General features: G+C 38.1%; 2 protein-coding genes and 1 long non-coding RNA gene across 4 annotated transcripts; 1 reads left to right on the forward strand and 2 right to left on the reverse strand.

Moving 5' to 3' along the window:
* The first annotated feature begins 1,626 nt into the window (after nucleotides 1-1,626).
* On the forward strand, nucleotides 1,627-6,218 carry LOC117624850. Of its 2 annotated transcripts, none has more exons than XM_034356331.1 (2): nucleotides 1,627-2,651; nucleotides 5,838-6,218. In XM_034356331.1, exon 1 carries the CDS (start codon nucleotides 1,747-1,749, stop codon nucleotides 2,638-2,640), a length of 894 nt encoding a protein of 297 aa, XP_034212222.1. In that variant the 5' UTR covers nucleotides 1,627-1,746; the 3' UTR covers nucleotides 2,641-2,651; nucleotides 5,838-6,218. The 2 variants fall into 2 exon arrangements, with proteins under 2 accessions (XP_034212222.1, XP_034212223.1); XM_034356332.1 differs by lacking the exon at nucleotides 5,838-6,218 and adding an exon at nucleotides 4,862-4,943.
* LOC117624849 (probable cysteine desulfurase) lies at nucleotides 6,196-9,672 on the reverse strand. Its single transcript, XM_034356330.1, has 5 exons — nucleotides 9,303-9,672; nucleotides 8,643-9,144; nucleotides 7,801-8,002; nucleotides 7,042-7,539; nucleotides 6,196-6,756 (listed from the first exon to the last, which is right to left on the reverse strand). The coding sequence occupies exons 1-5, from the start codon at nucleotides 9,619-9,621 to the stop codon at nucleotides 6,364-6,366; spliced, it is 1,914 nt and encodes a 637-aa protein (XP_034212221.1). The 5' UTR covers nucleotides 9,622-9,672; the 3' UTR covers nucleotides 6,196-6,363.
* A 1,097-nt stretch (nucleotides 9,673-10,769) lies between these two features.
* Nucleotides 10,770-11,774, reverse strand: LOC117626675. The gene is made up of 2 exons (XR_004585612.1): nucleotides 11,625-11,774; nucleotides 10,770-11,023 (listed from the first exon to the last, which is right to left on the reverse strand). It is a non-coding gene; the product is annotated as an uncharacterized LOC117626675 (long non-coding RNA).
* Between the last annotated feature and the right edge of the window lie 4,233 nt (nucleotides 11,775-16,007).

The raw sequence follows: 16,007 nt of genomic DNA on the forward strand, positions 1-16,007 counted from the left end.
ATAAAAAATTGCCATTATATTTATTTATTTGTTTATAAAGGGCACATTCTTAAACCTTGGCCCTGGGCCTTAAATCACCCAGGGCCGGCCCTGACTTGTGGCACTATGGTTGCCTTAGGAGTATGTCATTGACCTTAGGTTATGTCGTATAGTCGAACCCAACTTGGGACTTGACTTAAGATATCAATGGGTCCTTGATTGATAACAGGAGTTTGTGAGTGTACAATAATGAATCTCGACTCTCAATAAGAGCAAGTGTAGCGCAGCCCCCCAGCCTTGGCAACAGGCCCCCCTATGCCCGATTTGGACCTCCAGCGCTCAAAGCAGCCAGGGCAAGCCCACGAGCAATTCTGGACTGGGCTCAAGTCTGAAGGCGCTGACATCAGTAAGGCAAAATCAAAATTTTTTTTTACCGTTGGCGTGTGAACGCGTGAAATTCACACGCCAATGGTAAAAAAAAATTTGATTTCAGCCGCTGACGTCAGTGTGATGTCACGGCTGACACTGGACCTGACAAGCCCCAACAGGAAGACGCCACGTGGCACTTCCCGGATGCTCCAATCGAATTTTATCCAGAAATCCGACGGCCTACCAAAAAATTCTGGATTTTTTCCCTACAAATACCTAACAATTTTATTCATTTTCCACACCAAATCTTCATACAAACTTCTTCCAATATTTTTTACTTTCCACTCACATTTTTCTACTACTTTCCATTTGTATCAAAAAACAATTGGCCTCTTCCATTGAAGCCGGAGGGTCGTGGAAAAACGTTCGAAGATGTCAAAACCTTGGAAATGAGGTAGAAAAAATTAATTGCCGTTTTATTCAATTTAATGTATTTTTAAAAAAAATATTTCTTGCATTTTCAATTTCATTTTTTTAATAGATCATTCAAGGCAAAACAAAACAGAAGAAAACCATTACACATGGCTCCTCAAGTGAACAATGCCCGTAGTCGATTCCAGTGGTGCGTTCTGTGTTGGAAATAATGACATTATTACGTCCTCCGAAGGAAAATACTCTCCCACGTCGTGATCCGGTGGAACCGCCTCCTTCAATGATTGAGTCGTCCTTGTACTCAATTGTGTCAGACTATGAGGACCAGGAGTATTTCAATTGAATGATGAGTGAGATGTGAATTTTATAATAAATATGGACACGTGGCAATCGAAAATCCTATCCAAAAATTTAATTTGAAAATTTTATCCAAAAATGTTATCTGAAATTTTAGGGGAGAATTTTATAATAAATAGTGACACGCGGCAACCAAAAATCTTATCTCAAAAACTTATCAAAATGAATGGTTTAAGTATAAAAAATAGAAAATAAATTAAAGTGAATAGTAATTGCATTTGCTCTTGCCTTTTGGGGTGAAACTAAAAAAAATAAGGCTGTCACTATTCACGTAATTTGGCCTTGCCTTTTGGGGTGGAGGTGCACTTAAGAAGAAGAAGGAATCCCCAATAGTAACTCGAAGTATTTATCATGAAAATCAACACAAGATCCTCAATAACATACTGAGATTGAGCTAATTATCCTTCCCTATATTACGGCCGGAGCTAATTATTCTTGCCCTGTGGTAACCAAAACTTGTTGTAACTTGTACGAAAAAATTAGTTGAGTCGGAAAACCAAATTTACTGTTTTCCTCCTCAAAGCAAAGAAAACAAAGACAGTTTGTCGAAGATAAGAAAGAGGGCTTAATAATTAAATGGAAAGAGAGTGACAGAAAAGGTGAAGAAAGATGCTCCCGCTAAAGCTGGTACGCTCTCTAGTCTTTGGAGAAACCATCAACAACAACCCTCTCCTTCTCCCCCCAAATCAACATGACGAAGATCCCCACCACAACAATGACGATGGCTACGATGCTGACTCTAATGCCAAAGATGGCCATCACAAACCAACAGAAGGAAGAAGCAAAACCAGCAAATCGAGAACCCCATTTCTCCTCTTCCTCCCAACCAAAGAGCTTGTCGCAGACACATACAGACTGGCCACCATAGCCAGAGACATGGGCATGGATTTGCACCCAACCCCATCTCTCTCCCACATCATTCTCTCATACCCACCACCGCCATCATCATCGTCATCATCTCCATCTTCAACATCACCATCAACATACTCATGGTCATCGTCATCACTCTCATCAACATCTTTGCCCGACGACACTGTTCCCCTCCCTTTCCCTTCTCTCTCCACAGCCTCCATTTCCCATCTTCGCGCCTTTGTCAAGCTCTCCAAAGGCCTGTTCAAGCTGGTATTTGTGCTCTCCAATTGTAAAGCCACTGAGGCAACTAGTGAAAGCAATTGGAATTGCTCATCAATGTCGCTGTTTTCGCGGCTCACCGGAGACCGAATTGACACAATGGAAGGGTTTTCTCGGGCTTTGGCCGGACTGGGGTGGACCCTTTTCAAGACTAAAGAAAACCCATCAGCGGATTCGGGCCATAGGCGAGTTTGCGGTGGCAAATCGGTGTATCTGTTTCGGAAGGTCGATACAAACAGAGTTAGGGCTTGCACTGCTGGGGAGTGTAGGGTTCGGGAGTTGAGGTTGCCCCCATTGGATTTTAGTAATGCCCCTTTGAGGATTTTGCAATACATTCTCCTTATGACGGATGATATCTTCTATCTCGCATAAATCTGATATTGGTATGTGTTTCCCTTCATTTCTTTTCAAATTTGTTGTTTTAATTTGATGGTCGCTGGTAATTTCCTTACATTTTATGTATATTGATTCTGTACTAAGATATTGGCAGTAAATCATATATCTTTTCTGTGGAATTTTTGGCCAATGTGTGTCAACCGTTGCCTTGAATTGGATTGTTTGTTTTTTGTAACACAAAATTTTCTAGCAAGGATGAACTGTCTTTGCCTTACGAAAAAACAAAATGAAAACAAAAATGAAGTTTGTATTTGTGTAGTTAGATTAAGGAATTCATTAATGTGACAGAGTTTTATCGGAACGGACAAAAGAAAGAGATTTAAATTGGATGATGAGGAATTATCAGTGCATTGTGTATTACATTGTTGGTAATATTTTATTGATGTGATCATCAGCTTTACATTTTTTTTTCTTTTTCCATTTCAGCATTCCTTTATTAGATCCTGAGTCCTGACCTTTTTATACTTTTTGTTATACATGACGAGAATCCTTAAGGCCAATAATAGAAAGGAAAATCTTATCACCCTGTGTATGCTTATTTGTTATACATGATTGTAGTTTGTATATTTTCAACTCCAAAACAGTTTCCAAAGGAATGTTAATTATGACCTCCTGAAGGATGCTTAAGGCATTAGTCACATATTTTATTTATTTTTAATATACGGAAAATGGACATAGTGTATTGAAATATTAATACATTCAATAAAATGTTGCAACTTGATGTGTTCCAAAGTAAGTGCCAGCAGGGAAGATTTAACAGAGAAATTAGAGTGAAATTTTCTCTAATTATCTTCTATGTCAACTCTAACATAATGTGAACTTGAAATTATCCTTCAATTTTACATACGAAGTATAGATGATATAGGGTACTGTTGTCTTGCCTGGCTGACTGACAACTAAGATGCTTGTGTTAACAGAATGTACATTGTTCAGGATATTCTGCATCTATTGTGAACCTTAAAACTAAGAGATGGTCTTTGCTATGATGTATGAGTGTCATTTTTGCTGTGCACCTTTGCAAGTACTGTGGAACTTTAGCCACAAAGACTTAATTGAGATCAAAACCATGCATATCATTTTGGCACTCTTGCTAATGCATCTGTGTTAGGCTAAGTCTCCAAAGTCCTTATCTGGAATTTGCAAACGCAGTTTGATATTTTCCTATTTGAGCACTCCCTATTACGGACACATCTAGTTACAATTTCCAGAGAAAATGAACTTTTTCTTTAAATCTACCTCTCCCAATTGATATTTGTTAAATCATAGGTATCTTCCACTGTTGTTCCTCATTATGCATTTTGGGTTACTAAAACTAATAGCATGGATGAAATCGGGAGATATCAGTACTTGGGGTCGTTGCTTTGATGTCTCTTTGAAGATGTGGAATAGAATGGAGTTTGTTTTGAGTCAGGCTGCCATTCCTGCTATTTTGTATTAAGGATTTTGCAATAAGGTTACTAATTTCCTTTTCTATTCTGTGTAGCCTGGTCTGCATATTAAGAATTTTCTTCTTTTTATGTTCCCTGTTTTTTTGGGTGTGTATGCCTGTGTGTATATGTGTTTGCTATATATGGATTTACAATCTTGCGAAGAAAAGAATATTGGTGTATTTCATGCTAGTGTCTTTTTTTTACCTGTCTTTGATTTAGGAAGGATGGTTTGCGTTTTCATTGTAATAATTTAATACGAGGTTTGGTATTGGGTAGTGATTTTCACACTCCCATTTTCTCCTTCTGCACTCCTCTCCTTGTTTTTTTCCCTTGATTATCATTTGATTTATTCAGTTTTAAGGCTAGAAAAAAGGAGGAGCGTGTGGGGAGAAAAGGGGAGTGTGAAAATCGTTCCCCTTGCTATTTTTTGGATATGAAGGGTGATGGTGGAAAGGATAGAGCAAACCAAGCCTTTCATTTCTTGTTTTCAGTAATTTACATAATTCCTTCAACTTTGGCTTGTGTATCAGCAAGTCCCTCAACTTTTAACTTAACTCATGTCACCCTTAAACTATAAACTAGTTTCATATCAGCCGTCATGTGACTAACATCCATTAATTTCTCATTCCAAACGCATCACACATGAGAAATTTTGAAACCATTGTATAACTTACCACGAAACTTTAAATGTCAAGGCTCTCACTCTCTCTCATCATAGATAGTGTTTGTGCAAGGGTCCTTCCTCATGATATCTCTGGTTCTGACAGGGAGAGAGGAAGAAAGAGACCTTTGAGGCAGTGGAATTTCCTAATGCAGAAAAGAAAGGTGGCTTCTAACTTACACTTCAAGGGGTGGGTGGGAGGGGTCTTTTGACATTGACAGCCCACGGGTGACTTATCCAAGCATCCAAACAGTGGTTTAAATTTTCATGTGTTATGTATTTGGATGGCGAGCTAATGGATGTTAGTAACATAGTTATTCATTGGCCACTAGTTCATTGTTTAAGGATGACAATGCTTAAATTAAAAGTTCAGGGACTAAATTGAAACAAGGGCTAAAGCTGAAGGGGTTTTCTTGTAATTTACTCTTCCCTTTTCTCCGAAATTTGAAATATCATGTGTATATTAATTATTTATAGTACGATAAAGTCTAAATAGATTTTTATGTTATTTTTCGAACTATTTAAAAGCACTGGCTGGTTTAGCATTCATTATTTTCTTCACCCTGTATTTGACTAATGTCTTAGAGAGCTGATTGTTTTTCTTTCTCTGCTTTGTCTATTCCCTTTTCTTGCCCCATTCTAATAGGAGCAAACTCATAACCTGTTCTAATCCTAATCCTTTTTCTGCCCCTCATCACTACCTAGGATGTGAGTTTAGACCTTTTCAGTGTTTTCATTGCTTCTTTGAGATGAATTCTTGAGTGTGTGCAAATAGGGAACAGATTTCCAAGGCTTGCTATGCACAAAACTAAAAAGAGGAAAATCTAAGGGAAAGAAAAAGACGGGCCTGCTCACCTGATGTCTGTGGGCATTGAGCAAACTGCAGCCATAAGATTCAGTCCACCGGTTGCAATAAGTTTACGACTTAAAAATCAAAAACCGTATGAAAAGGAAAATACTTTGGAACTGTTAAGGAAAAATGCCAGTAAACCCATTTGAAAAATTCCATGATTTTCTGCACTGAATTAGCTAAGTTTTCGTATCTATCTCCTTTGGTTATCTTACTTTCTCTCTCTTTCTAGGAACATTGATGGAAGCTTAACTCTAGCACTCTATGATGATGGGTCTCCAAAATGGATCACCGTTTGTTCCTTCAAGATATGATGTCTCGTCAAAGGTACTTATTTTGTTTTTCTAGAACCATTTGAAAATCTATGATGAGTTTTATAAAATTTTGCTGGCCATTTGTAAATGTAACCTGTGAATGGCTGAGGGAGGGTTCAGTGAATGAAATTTGTGTTGTGTTTTTGTGTACAGCTCACCATTTGTAAATGTAAATTGTGAATGGGTGAGGGGGTTATTTGAATGGAATTTTTTTTCAGTTGATGTTGTAAACCTCAGCATTCGCAGCATCTCTCAAGGATACACAAAACAAAAAGGTGAGGGCTCAACAAGTTATGCCACCATTGTTTTTATTTAAAATCTTAGCAATCCATCTATGCGTATGCGTGCTCATTTTTTTATGCTTACAAGAGAAATTGTCAAACTCACATATTAGAAAGATATTCTACATGTTAAAAAGATTAACAGAGGCAAAAAGAATTGGAGTTAGACTCTGAAATGTAATAAGTTGATGTCTATGTCTTCCGGAAGCCTACGCTGAGGAGGAAACTTGGGCAAGAGATTTGCTATGCGCTTAGCAGTTTCCAAATAATCAGAAAATTTGGCGAATTGATCATGCTTTTCTGCATTGTTGTTGCCATCTTTAGATTGGTCATGGCTAATGTTCATTCCCTGTATAGCATTGTCCAGTAGGTCTTGATGTGCCTTCTTCTTGAAAGTCCAGCTTCCACTTCTCAAATTGAAGTGATACAGAGGAAGGAACCGCTGTCCGTAAATAGCTATAAACTCCAACGCAGTTAAAATGAACTCGAATTCATCGTTTGAAATGTAGTAGGGAAAGCTGATTCTGGTCCATCCAGGTTTCATTCCGAGATAGCCCTGCACTTAAAAAAGAATTTAGAATACATGCTAATTGTAAGGCTTAATTATTGTTTTGCCATGTGTTAAACATTGAAAATAGAATGAAAATGTTCTCTTGTCAGACTCTCTTACGTTGCCAAACTGTGAATTTCATCTATATTTTATTTAGATCGATAATATTTGGTTTGAATTCACAGTCTATCAACACAAGTTTGCCAACAGAACATTACCCAAAGCGTTCAACATTGATTGTTTTCATAATATAGTGAGGTATGAAAGGAAGAAGATGAATGGGATTAGAACCTTTTGAATGGCAGATCTATAGTAATGTGAAAGAGTGTCATCAATTTTGAGCAGAGTGTGACCGTAGGGTCCAGCGCAAGCACACCCACCTCTAGATTGAATACCAAATAGATCATTGAGCAGAGATGCAACAAAGGCCCCATGAAGAGGCTTACCTTTGCTATTTCCTGTCTCCCTCCACATGTAAAGCCCTTCCTTTGGACCCTCTCCACCACCTTCTATTTTCGTGCCAGGTGTTGACGGACGATTGGTGGTGGAATAAATGAGGAAAGAGAAAATAGCTTGTCTCTTGGCACTTGTATTTCCTAAAACCCATATGTTGTTATTAGGAAGAAGCCTCTCTAGTGCCCTTTTGACATAGAAATCCTCATGTTTTTCTATCACTTGATAACCAATGTATTCCTTCACCCAAAAAGCCAGTGCTGCTCTAATGGTTTGAATGATTTGAGGAGTACCACCATTCTCCCTTTCTTCTATGTCCTCCCAATACAGAGTGTCCTGCATTGATCATATATATTTATTACAAAATTAATTAACATATTTGTTTGCTATCACCATCTAGAGTTCCTTATTCTCTTCTTTTCATTATAGCATGTATGTAGGGACGTGACAATGACATAATTAATTTTATTTTAAATAATTATAGTTTTATTAAAAAGGTATTTAGAATTTTGGTTGGCAACCCACATTGAAGACTCATACCAACAATCAGTAGAATTCATGGTGATGAACAAAACAGCAAAAGTTTTGAAGGCCTACCTCATCGCTGAAGCCATTGACATAAGCAACAGTTCCACCTCCGCAAGTTGATGGAGGGAAAGATCTGAGCTGATACAGAGCCTTGCTCATAATAAGGATGCCTGGGCTTCCTGGCCCACCAAGAAACTTGTGTGGGCTCAGGAAAACACCATCGTAGCCATCCATCTCTCCACACCTCATCTCAATTTCCACATATGGCCCACTGTATTTATTCATTTATACAAGTTACAACAACAAAGATTTAAAAATTCAATTCAATTAATTCAAGGTGCATCTACAACAAGTAACCAAGTGCATGACCTAAATCATATATGCTACGTTGCGTCATTCACATATACATAGATTATTCTTTATCATTAAATTTCATATGAGACCCACATTATATTGATATTTAATTAATTTTGGCACCTATGCATACGTAGATCATTTTTAATTGCTCACAATATATTAATGATTGACGTGTCCAAGACTACTATAAATAAGGAATCTTTAACTCAAGTGGTTAAGAGTCATTATTTTAAATTGAGGTTGCGTTTTCAAACGTCTTTCGTTTTGAGAAATTTTTATATGTTCCGAATACACCACGTGGCTAGTGTACCATCCAATAAACATAGAACATGTAGAATTATTGTCTAACTTACTGCATTTTTTTTTATAACATGTGGCGAGTTGCATTGCAAATATTTCATATGTCTTTCGTCTATTGGATGATATACCAACCACGTGGTGTACCCGGAACACCCAAAAATTACTCTTTTGCTTTCTTCTTTCTATATTTTCGCTCGCACGTATAAAGAAAAGAAGAAAGAAAAACAAAAAGACTAATTGAAAGTAGTACACACCTTGCTGCAAAATCAAAGCAGGCAAAGCCCCCATATCGATGAATAAGTCGAGCAATGGCTCTTGTATCAGAGTAAATCCCAGTGACATTGCTGCAAGCTGAGAAGGAACCCAGAATTGGCCTGTTGACATATTTATATTTCTCAAGTTGCAGTCTAAGAGCCTCCAAGTCCAGCAAGCCATCATCATTTACACCAATCTCAACAACTTCAGCCAAGCTTTGCCGCCATGAGAGGAGGTTCGAGTGGTGCTCGTAGGGCCCAACAAAAACCAGCCACCTTTCTTCTGTGTTCAGATTATTTATAACTCTGTCTCTCAAGATTGAGGGCACAGCAATGCCCATCACCTCTTGGAGCCTTTTAATGGCTGAGGTGGTGCCTTGGCCGCAGAACAAGAGTGCCTCTTCTGGTCCACCCCCTAAGCATTTTTTGATGTACTTTGCTGCCTCATGCACCATTTTTGAAGTCCGGTTTCCAACGTAGCTGTCACACGTGTGAGTATTCCCTATAATAAGCAAAATGAAATGTAATTAGATTAGGCGGTTATGCGCATAACAGATTGAATTGAGAAAAATTATTGAGTTAAGAACATTTCAAACACATGTTTAGCAATATTTTAGCCAACATTGGAATCGAAAAAGAGAAAAAGAAAGAAGAGTATACCGTAAAAGGGGAGGACATTGTTGAGGATGAAGTTTTCGATGTAGAGAAGAGAGCGTCCGGAGGCAGTGTGATCGGCATAAATGAGTCTTCGTTTCCCAAACGGAGAATCGAATTCCGCAGCTGCGCCAATGACTTGAGACCGGAGCCAAGACAGCCTTATCTCCTCGGACTCGGTCCTTGGCATGGCCTCCTCCTCCTCCACCTCCTCCAGTGTACCTCTGAATGAGATTTCAGAACGCTTGCAATCCTCATACGAAGAGGAGGATTGAATTTTAAGGGTCTTGCTCAACATGGGTTGCTCCGAATATTCAAATTCCATGTATCAATGAGAAGAAGGAGGAGTTGGGAGGTAGGGAAAGTGAAATGTCCTATTTATATGCCTGCATATGCATACAGTTTTAAAAAGACTAGAGAGAGTTCTGGTGGGTTTATAAACTAGGTGTTGCATAAATGAATGGTGGGTTGTGTCCAATTCTGGGAGCAGCGTTTTTAACACATAGTAATAGTAGTGAAGACCAACTAAACCCATTGTATTTTATTTGTGCTGTGTTGACCAGATGCGTCGTCTGACCTTTCTTCAAACTTGAAAAAGGTATTGGATGGACGCCAAATTGCATCCATAGTATATGTGTGATAAGTTTGAACCAAACAAAAAAATTGTGACATTAGTTTGGTTGGATTTTAAGCCATGGCTTAATTTCTTTGGAAAAAATACAAAATAAAACTACTGGTTCTTTTGGTTGAAAAACAAAACTACTGGTTACTTGCCAATTATAACGTTCAAATAAAAGTGTTTATGAAGGAATTGAAAATTGCATAGAATTTTAAAAAATTTATGTCAATTAATAATTTTAGTGTTTGAATTTAGGACAAACTACATAAAACCCCCCCAAATCTATAAGGTCATTTACAATTTCATATCCGATTTTATGGACATTTACCAGTACATAATCAATGTCATGGAAATCCTACAATTTGCCCCCTCTGTTAGCCGAACCGTTAGTGAGTCTGTTAAATACTGATGTGGCATTTGTGGAATCCATTTTTTAATTGACATAGAGTTTCACGTAGACAAATAATAATAATAATAATAATTTAAAAATTTTAAAATATATATATACATATATATTAAATTAAAAATTAAAAATATTAAAAATCCTACCGAGATTCTCTCTCTTTCCTGATTTCAATGCGGGTCGTGGAGACCACCCAAGGATGAAATTGAGAAAGATGAGTTCATTCCAGATAGACGGCAGAAAGGGGAAGTGGCCAGAGATGACTACGGTCACAGTAAAATGCGTAGGTATGATATGGGTAAGCACAAAGGCTGGAAATTTGAGCGTGAGAGGACGCCACCTTCTGGGAAGTATTCAAACGATGATGCTTTTAGAAGGAAAGAATTTGATACAAGTGGAAGTCAGCAAAGCAAGAGTACTGCCAGGTGGGAGATTGGTTCAGAGAGGAATATAAGGATCACTTCAAACATTGTTGACGAGGACGGAGTGTAGAAAACTCCATAATCCTACTTTTCATGACAGATTTGAAACTGAAAAAGTAGAATGAAACCAGAGCATGTTTATTAACAAACTACACTGTAAAAAACATCTCCAAAGCAGTCGAATTTGCAGCATCTACTGTTGAAACCATTCCTCGTTTTTCAGAACCATTGCCACTCAAGGAATTCATAGCTTCTTTACGGACTTTCAAAACCAAAGGAAAACCTACAAAATTCCAAGAGATCAATTACTGTCAACTATGATGCGTATCTTCTATCAAGGGCACAACCAACTAGACTATTATGCTAGAGTTCGGATTATATGAAAATAATCCAAGCTTGACAACACGTTAGTGTAATGTACTTCATAGAAACATGACAATCAATGCAAACAATTAAATTCTTCATCACCATTGCTAGTGCACTCTCAGGAGTGTTCAAAAAGCCAAAAGCAATGAAACCAATGCAGAACTCGTGAACCTGTATGGTGTATAAAGTGAGCTATGAAACCTATTTCAAAATTCAAAACAGAATGAACTACATAAAAAAAAAACTGTCCTTTTACTCTCATATTGCAAATTATTTGCTTGTGAAATTTTTTTCCAGAAACTTATTTCCTTTCCTCTCAAACAAACAGGATTGTAAAAATCAAATTTGAAGCAAAAACTAACCTAACTAACCTATTTCTATGCTAGAGAATATCAAGATTTGAATTTTATTTTTCGTGTTATTTTGAGCAAAATGATTCCTGTGTATTGAAGAAGGAGAAAAATAGCTTACAACTCAAAATTACAAAAACAAAGTGACAAAGGATCAGAAGAGAGCACCTGGTGGCAACAGGTCTGGCGGGTTCCTGTTGTTGATGCGTCCTTTTCTATTCCTTCTGTTTCTCCTTTGTGTAGGCTTTTGGGGGGTGTGCGTGGTCTCCTCCTGAATTAAGGTGCTGGTCTCAGATGCTCTACGTGCAACAGAGGAGAGAAGAGCTAGAGAGTTGGGTTCAAATCAGAAATGAATTTTTGTGAGTGGATAAAAGGTGAATATTGAAGTATTTATAAGGAGGGTAACATGGTACTTTCAGGTTAGAAAGTGAGTATTTGTGCTTAAGTTTTATAAAGTGATTATTTCTGATTAAGGTTTATCTTTAGAGACTATGTAAGTCAATTTCCCTATTATTTTTTAGGCCATGTGGAAGTCCACATCATCAAAAAAATGGGTCTCACTTTTGACACGTCAGCATTTAACAGAACGGTTTGGCTAACGGAGGGGGCAAATTGTAGGGTTTTCGTGACGTTGATTATGTACTGGTAAATGTCCCTAAAATCGAGTATGAACTTGTAAATGACACTATAGGTTGGGGGGTTTTATGTAGTTTGTCCTTAAATTTATATATGTCGAATTTTGTAAATGACAGAAATTACATAGAAAAACAAATTCATTCTCAATAGAAATTGTGAAATAACTCATTTTTTGACGAAAATTAAACTCCGAAATCTCGATCCCCAATTTTCACGATTTTTTCCCATGTCATTTAATAAGTTCCATGCTTGAGTTGCCAAACAATGTAATTCTTGGCTTTTGACTAAATCCTGAGTTATTTTCCTTTGTTGAATTTTTAGGAGGTGTCTGAGTGGCGCTCTGATACCACTGTTGGAATTTAGAAGAGTGTGATTGTTTCATACCGTTGGTTTATGTGGTGAAGGAGAGTTTAGAAAAGTAAAACAATAGTTGAAACAAAGTAATGTCATTACATTGGAGGAGAATAGTACATAGCTTGGTGTAGGCTAATTGGTCTTCTTCCTAGGATATTGGCTTATTGGCCACCACACTTGATTTAGATTCGTTTGGGCTATTTGGCCATTCACTTAGATTTTTGAGCTTATTGGCTCCACAACATAGTTTGGTTTTCGGTAGCTCTTAGCTCCCATATAGATTGGGAGTTCTATTTGTTAACTCCACCTTATATGAGTGCATTCATGCTGTTGTAAATAATGGATGACCCATAGATTGAAAGTGAGGAACAAAGTTGGAAATGAAATACCATGTGTAGGGGCTTTTTCATTCCGGCAGCTATTATGGGCCTGAGCTGTTGTAAAGAGCCAAATGTGTGAAAATTGCCCCTGGGTCTGAGTTCAAGAATTAGGCCCCGAGAATGCTTCGAAAGGGTAGCTAAGCCTTAGGAAGCACCTTGGTTACTTTCACCAACAAAACTAACAGTCGCTTACAGATAAATTCTTAACTTGGCATGAGAAGCTTGTGGTATGGAAGCAAAGCAATCATGAGTTTGGCATTAAAGAGAGAGAGGGCTATGAGTTCCTATGAGAAACAGGGGTTCTAAGGAAATGGGAAGGGATTCTAAGAAGGTTTGTTAAAGAGAGAGGAGGAGACAAGGAGAAGGCAATGGGTGGCTTACGTGATTTTTTGCAGCTCGACAATGGTTCTGTCAAGTACTGGAACAGTTTGCTAGGAGAGAAAATGGGGGGAGAATGATGAATAGAGCACGAAATTGCTAGGTTTTGGATATGAGAGAGGAAGCTTGCTCTCTGGATGTGGTTGTTGGTTGTTGGGTAGGAGGTGCCTCATTTATTCCAGCTCCTATTTAGACATTATTTTAGAATGGGATTTGGGCTTTACAAATCCCTCTTCCACATCCCAAGTCATTTTTGAAGTTCCTCCTTTTGGGCTTGTCAATCAAGACATTTGGCCCATGTGGATTTATAAATCCCATGGAAGCCCAAATTCTATGCCCAAATTCCTCATCCAAACAGGCCCTTAGAGTTTTTCACGAGCATCATAGTTCACCTACTCATCGTCAAGTTGGGTTTCTCATGACCTTATGGGCATGTTTGGTAGGCTGGACTGGCCTGGACAATGTTAAATAATACTTTGAAAATCATGTTTGGTAAGAGGGGGACTAAATTAAATAGGATTGTATAGTACAACAGTAAACAAAAAGCCTTACTCGCCCTTCCAATTTAGCGAGCCTCAAACACGGTTCGCAAAATAGCGATTTCTCTAAACAGAGAAAGCGAGTCCGACAATAACCAGCTTCTTCTTCTTCACCTAGAACTGTAACCACCATAGACCCAGCCAAACCACCAGAATCACCACAGACCATCGTCAAACCCAGTCACCCTAACCAACCACCACCAATTAAAACCCAGTCACTCGAATCAACCACCACCAATTCAAACCCAATGGAACCACAACCCAATTGAACCCAAATTCAACAACCATTGTCAAACCCAATTGAACCTTCCAAGAAATCATCCACAATGATCAGGACAACTGCAAAGGGAGACACCGTACGGAGATGTGGGCTTTCTTGTACGAGACTGAGAGAAGGAAGTCATGAATTCCCAATCTTGAAGTGGTTTGACAAAAATTCTAAAAACTAATTGGTACCTATTAAAGGATTCTTTCGGGAAATGACATAGAAGCCATCAAGTTGAACTTATGGAATAAATAGCTGGTATTGAATTTTCAGCCTCTGTCTCTGTCTCTGTCTCTCTCTGCATTTTTTCTCACCAAAAACCCTTGACCATTCTCTCTCTCTGTCTCTCTCTCAGTAAAGGTTACAGTTTTCAATCTAGACAGTTGATTAAGAAGGAAGGAAGGAAGAAGAAGAGAGGAAGAAAGGAAAAAAAAAAAAAAAGGGATGGCCTGGGAAGGAAGAAGAAGAGAGGAAGAAAGGTATTAAAAAAAAAGAAGGGATGGCCTAGGAACTTGGGAAGGAAGAAGAAAATAGGAAGAAAGAACCAAAAAAAAAGGGGGGGGAGGGGGGAGGGGGAGATTGGAAGGAAAGGAAGAAGAAAAGGAGAAAAAAGAGGAAAAAAGAAGAAGAAAAAAAGATAAGATAGTTTTAGCAATCTTTAATTAAAATTAAATTTTAGAATTTTATTTTTAGAATTAAAATTAAATATAAAAATAATTATTTTTTAGTCCGACACAACACCAAACATAGGTCTTCACTATTTTGCAATCCAGCTTCTTAGTCTGATGCAGCACCAAACGTAGGTCAGTACTTAATCCAGTTTAGGCCAATCCGAGCTAATCCAAGATAGTCATAGAATTTGGTTCAGTCCATGACAGTCCGCCGTACCAAACAACCCCAAAAGACTGTCTAAGTCCTTTAAGTGGCCTGGAATGGAAAAAAAAAAGAAAAAAGAGAAAAAGGAGGATATCGTAACTATGGTAGTAGAATGTCCCACTTGACAGCAGCACAAATATTGAGACTTTGGCCCTCCTGGTTTCTCCTCAGTGGCTCATTCAAGTCTCATGGAATTCCTTGTTCTACAATCATTAGTGATCGTGATCCTGTTTTCATCAGTGATTTTTGGATGAAATTTTTTGCTTTACAGGGTTCTAAGTTGTGCCTGAGTTCCGGATACGATCCACAAACGGATGGCAAACTGAAGTGGTTAATAGATGCCTGAAAACCTATTTGAGAGGTTTTGTAGTTTTCAGCCTAAGCAATGGCTAAAACGGTTGCCTTCGGCTGAATGGAGCTACTACACTTCCTATCATTCTTTTGCCAAAACGGCTCCTTGTGAGATTGTTATGGACAACCACCTTGTGCCCTTCTTGTGTATGAATCTTTCTGGAACTACTCTGCTTGATGTATTGCACAGAAGCTTACATGCTAGGAATCTGCTCAGGTTTGTTCCATATCAGCATATGTCCTTATCCAACCATTCATTCCACAAGCTTGCCCCATTTGAAAGTGTTACCTCAGCTGCCAACACAACCGTATGGACTAAATTACAGGTTTTAAGAAGAACAAATGAATTGCACGTTATGCAGTACGAAGATACGAGTCTCTTTACCGACATGGTTCGAGATCCTGCAGCTCATAGCTATACTTCCACCAAACATGCCTTCTTCACCATCAGTCTCAAGGACTGTTAGCCAACGCGAGGTTTGTTTTCAGCACAAAGGTCTCTAATCTGTTTAGTTCATTAGTGATTCTAAGGTTTTTTTTTTTTCTTTCTAATCTGATTATTTCATTGGGACTGCTTGAAGACGCTTGTAAGTTCTTTCTGTAACTAGATTTAACTATCTGTGCTAAGTATCTATTTAATTATGTAAACTCTAAGAATTCAATACAAATTTGATTTTCCTTTTCGATTGTATGAAGTAAATAAATGTTAATGCATATGATACCTTTCACTGACCACATTGGAAACTAATAGGTCACACCTGAGAAAAAAATG

This window comes from Prunus dulcis, chromosome 4 (assembly GCF_902201215.1).
Source record: "Prunus dulcis chromosome 4, ALMONDv2, whole genome shotgun sequence".
NCBI classification, from domain to species: domain Eukaryota; kingdom Viridiplantae; phylum Streptophyta; class Magnoliopsida; order Rosales; family Rosaceae; genus Prunus; species Prunus dulcis.

What these genes read in the sequence shown, in the direction of transcription:
- LOC117624850 (XM_034356331.1), top strand. Translation starts at nt 1,747, where the DNA reads ATGCTCCCGCTAAAGCTGGTACGCTCTCTAGTCTTTGGAGAAACCATC.
- LOC117624849 (XM_034356330.1), bottom strand. Translation starts at nt 9,621, where the DNA reads ATGGAATTTGAATATTCGGAGCAACCCATGTTGAGCAAGACCCTTAAA. An exon ending in TGCTTTGATTTTGCAGCAAG is followed by an intron (nt 8,003 to 8,642) that starts GTGTGTACTACT and finishes GAATAAATACAG; the next exon opens with TGGGCCATATGTGGAAATTG. An exon ending in ATAGATCTGCCATTCAAAAG is followed by an intron (nt 6,757 to 7,041) that starts GTTCTAATCCCA and finishes TTTTAAGTGCAG; the next exon opens with GGCTATCTCGGAATGAAACC.